We start from the raw sequence: 3,002 nt of genomic DNA on the forward strand, positions 1-3,002 counted from the left end.
TCACGACTCTGGCTGGATTCTGAAGTGTTCGGTTTAGGTGAACGGCATGGGATTTTTTAATAGGTTTTAGGTGAACTAATGAATACAAATTAATTTAAAAAAATAATAATAATAAAAAAAAAAAAGAGCAATGATGATGACATGTCAAATCGGTAAAATTACCGAATGGACTGAGCTCTCCAGAAAAAAAAAATTTTTTTTCCCAGCGTAGAGCCGTTCTTTTGAGTGATAAAAGTGCCGCGAGTAGCACACTAATTAGCATTAGTGAATCAGACTGGAGTAGATCATTACAATTCCTTTCACATCTATAAATTTAAGCAAAAATCATTTTGAATTAAAAAAAAAATCTTTCTTGATCGAAAATCGATTCTGAATCGAATCGCAGACCCAAAAATCGGAATTGAGTCGAATCGTGACACACTCAAAGATTCCCTACTTCACTTATATATATTAACCCAAAAAAAAAGTGGGAAGAATTGCATTCCCAAGGTACTTCACTCTCCTGTAAAAGTTACTTTTTCACATTAACATGCATGGACAATCCTACCAGCATACCTGTTGACAAGGAACACATGCATGAAATCCTGATTCTGCTCGCCTCACGCTTGTTATCTTCCCTCTCCCGTTCTGCGCCGTGCAAGTGGATCCCCAGAGACCCGCTGAGCACGTGGTCCGGGCTGCCATGAGACGTCAGCGGCAGATGGCACCGCCACCGCCATGCATACCGGCTGCTGGCACCAGTGGCAGACAGTCCTGCAAGAAGACGACGACGAGGAGGAGGAGCAGAGGAAGGCTGAGTGCTCTTGTCATTATCGTTGGCATCTTTTTGGGGGGTGCAGGAGCCGAGATTTGGGAACATGCAGGATACACGCTGACCCCCCTCCCTGCATGGTGAGTTGTCTTTTTATGTGAAACTAAAAAATAGAGTTTGAGTACATTTATAGATGTGAAGACGCCCGCCAATAAGTTTTCTCGGGGGTGCATTTACAGGATAATTAAGTCAAAACCTTTGAAGCACTTTTTAAAAGTGTTTTTCCTGTTTTCCAGGAACTATGTTGACTCTGCCATTCGACGACACGCACGCGATGTGTGAGCCACGCTTCGGCGCCGGTTACCCGCGCGCAGGTGCCCCCGAGGACCGAGCCTCCCCTCGCCCGCCCCACCACCTGCACGACGACGACGACGACGACGACGAGAACGACGACGAGCCCTGCAGGTCCGCCGGGGACGACGCCGCCTCCTCGGATCGGGACTACGAGCAGGACGACGGCGGCGGCCTCCTGCTGCACAAGAAGCGCGGGCCCCGGAAGAAGAAGGCCACCAAGGAGCCGCACGACCGCTCCAGGGTGCGGCGGCACGAGGCCAACGCCCGCGAGAGGAGCCGCATGCACGGCCTCAACGCCGCCTTGGAGAGCCTGCGCAAAGTGGTGCCCTGCTACTCCAAAACGCAGAAGCTGTCCAAAATCGAGACTCTGCGCCTTGCCAAGAACTACATCTGGGCTTTGTCCGAGACCCTCAGCGCCGGGAAAAGACCCGACCTGCTGGCGTTTGTGCAGACCCTCTGCAAAGGATTATCGCAGCCCACCACCAACCTCGTGGCGGGCTGTCTGCAGCTCAACGCCCGGAACTTCCTCACCGACCACAACGGGGAGGTGGTCTTCTCCGGGCGGCCTCCCTACGACCCGCTCTACTCCTCGTCCGCCTACCCGGGCTCCGAGGTGAGCGCCGCCGGCGGGCACGGCGGGCACGGCGGGCACGGCGGCTCCGGCCCGTCGGACCCGGCCAAGCCGTTCCGCCACTACGGCTACTCGGGCGCCTACGAGCCGTCCTACGGGTCCCCGGAGGGCGGCAGCCCGCACTTCGAGAGCCAGCTGAGCCCGCCCGTCAACCTGAACGGCATTTTCTCGTTCAAGCACGACGAGCCGCCGGACTACGGCAAGGCGGGGCACCACTACGGGGTGCGCTACTGTGGTGCTCCGGGACGCGCGGCCCTGGCGCACGCGCACGGAAGCATGTACAGGGTGGCCCCGGAGGGCCGCTACCCGTACGACCTGCACGTCCGTGGCCAGTCCTTTCAAGCGCAGGGAGAGATCAACGCCTCTTTCCACAATTAAGATAAAGAAACTACACACACAAATGCTTCTTCTTTTCCGCATAGCTTAACTCTTTCAAAAGTCTGTACTTTTGACGCTGAAGCACAACAAATTAACATTTGCAGACAGGTGTCCGTTACAAAATGTCCGAAATGGCAACATAATTCGTTGCAGATGCATATTTGTATGGATTTTAATGTGGTTTGGGGAATGAATTTGGATTGAGCAATAAAATGGGAATGACGCTATGCAAGGCAATCGTTCAAAAATAACATTACAACTTGACATCTACCGGTAAATTGTTCCCATGGGAGTACAAAAAAATAAAAAATACACGTGCTTGAGTAATTGTGTTTTCATCAGGTGGAATGAATGTATTTATTTGAGCCTATTTATTGACAGTGAATAATATATGATAGAATTATTGTACATTTCCAAACAGTGTTATCATGTGAAATATTTGGTTATTGTTGTAATTTATTGGCTTGAGAGGGTTTATTATTGTTGTTATTATCATGTGTCACATGCCTTAAAAAGGGACCACCATTAATATGCAATGACATGTTTTTGTTTATTTTGTTTTTTTTTGGGGGGGGGGGGGGGCTTTTTATGAATTATGTCACAAATGGTGTCATTTTGGTTGTGGCTATGTGCCAACTTGTAATGGATCGAAACCTTCGTGCAGTCATGTTCTGTGATGAGCTTGTCATTTACCACAATTAAATGAATACACGATACGAGGGAAATCAAAAGGGATTTTCTTTTATCGAATTATTTGGAGGGAAAATGCAAACATTTTATTTTATTCCACTTTTGGGCGAATTCTAGGCAGGCTCAATCCCTGCAGCGCTTGGATGAGTGCAGGGACTTGTTGGATTGGGGCCAGAGTGTGCAGAGCAATCTTCTCAA

At 49.6% G+C, this 3,002-nt stretch overlaps 1 protein-coding gene across 1 annotated transcript; it reads left to right on the top strand.

Moving 5' to 3' along the window:
• Positions 1-714: 714 nt before the first annotated feature.
• On the top strand, positions 715-2,670 carry neurod6b (neuronal differentiation 6b). The gene is made up of 2 exons (XM_086079325.1): positions 715-891; positions 1,048-2,670. The coding sequence occupies exon 2, from the start codon at positions 1,053-1,055 to the stop codon at positions 2,112-2,114; it is 1,062 nt and encodes a 353-aa protein (XP_085935451.1). The 5' UTR covers positions 715-891; positions 1,048-1,052; the 3' UTR covers positions 2,115-2,670.
• The last annotated feature ends 332 nt before the right edge of the window (positions 2,671-3,002 follow it).

Source organism: Leptonotus elevatus, chromosome 1 (genome assembly GCF_054856555.1).
Source record: "Leptonotus elevatus isolate MCC_2025b chromosome 1, RoL_Lele_1.0, whole genome shotgun sequence".
Lineage (NCBI taxonomy): Eukaryota > Metazoa > Chordata > Actinopteri > Syngnathiformes > Syngnathidae > Leptonotus > Leptonotus elevatus.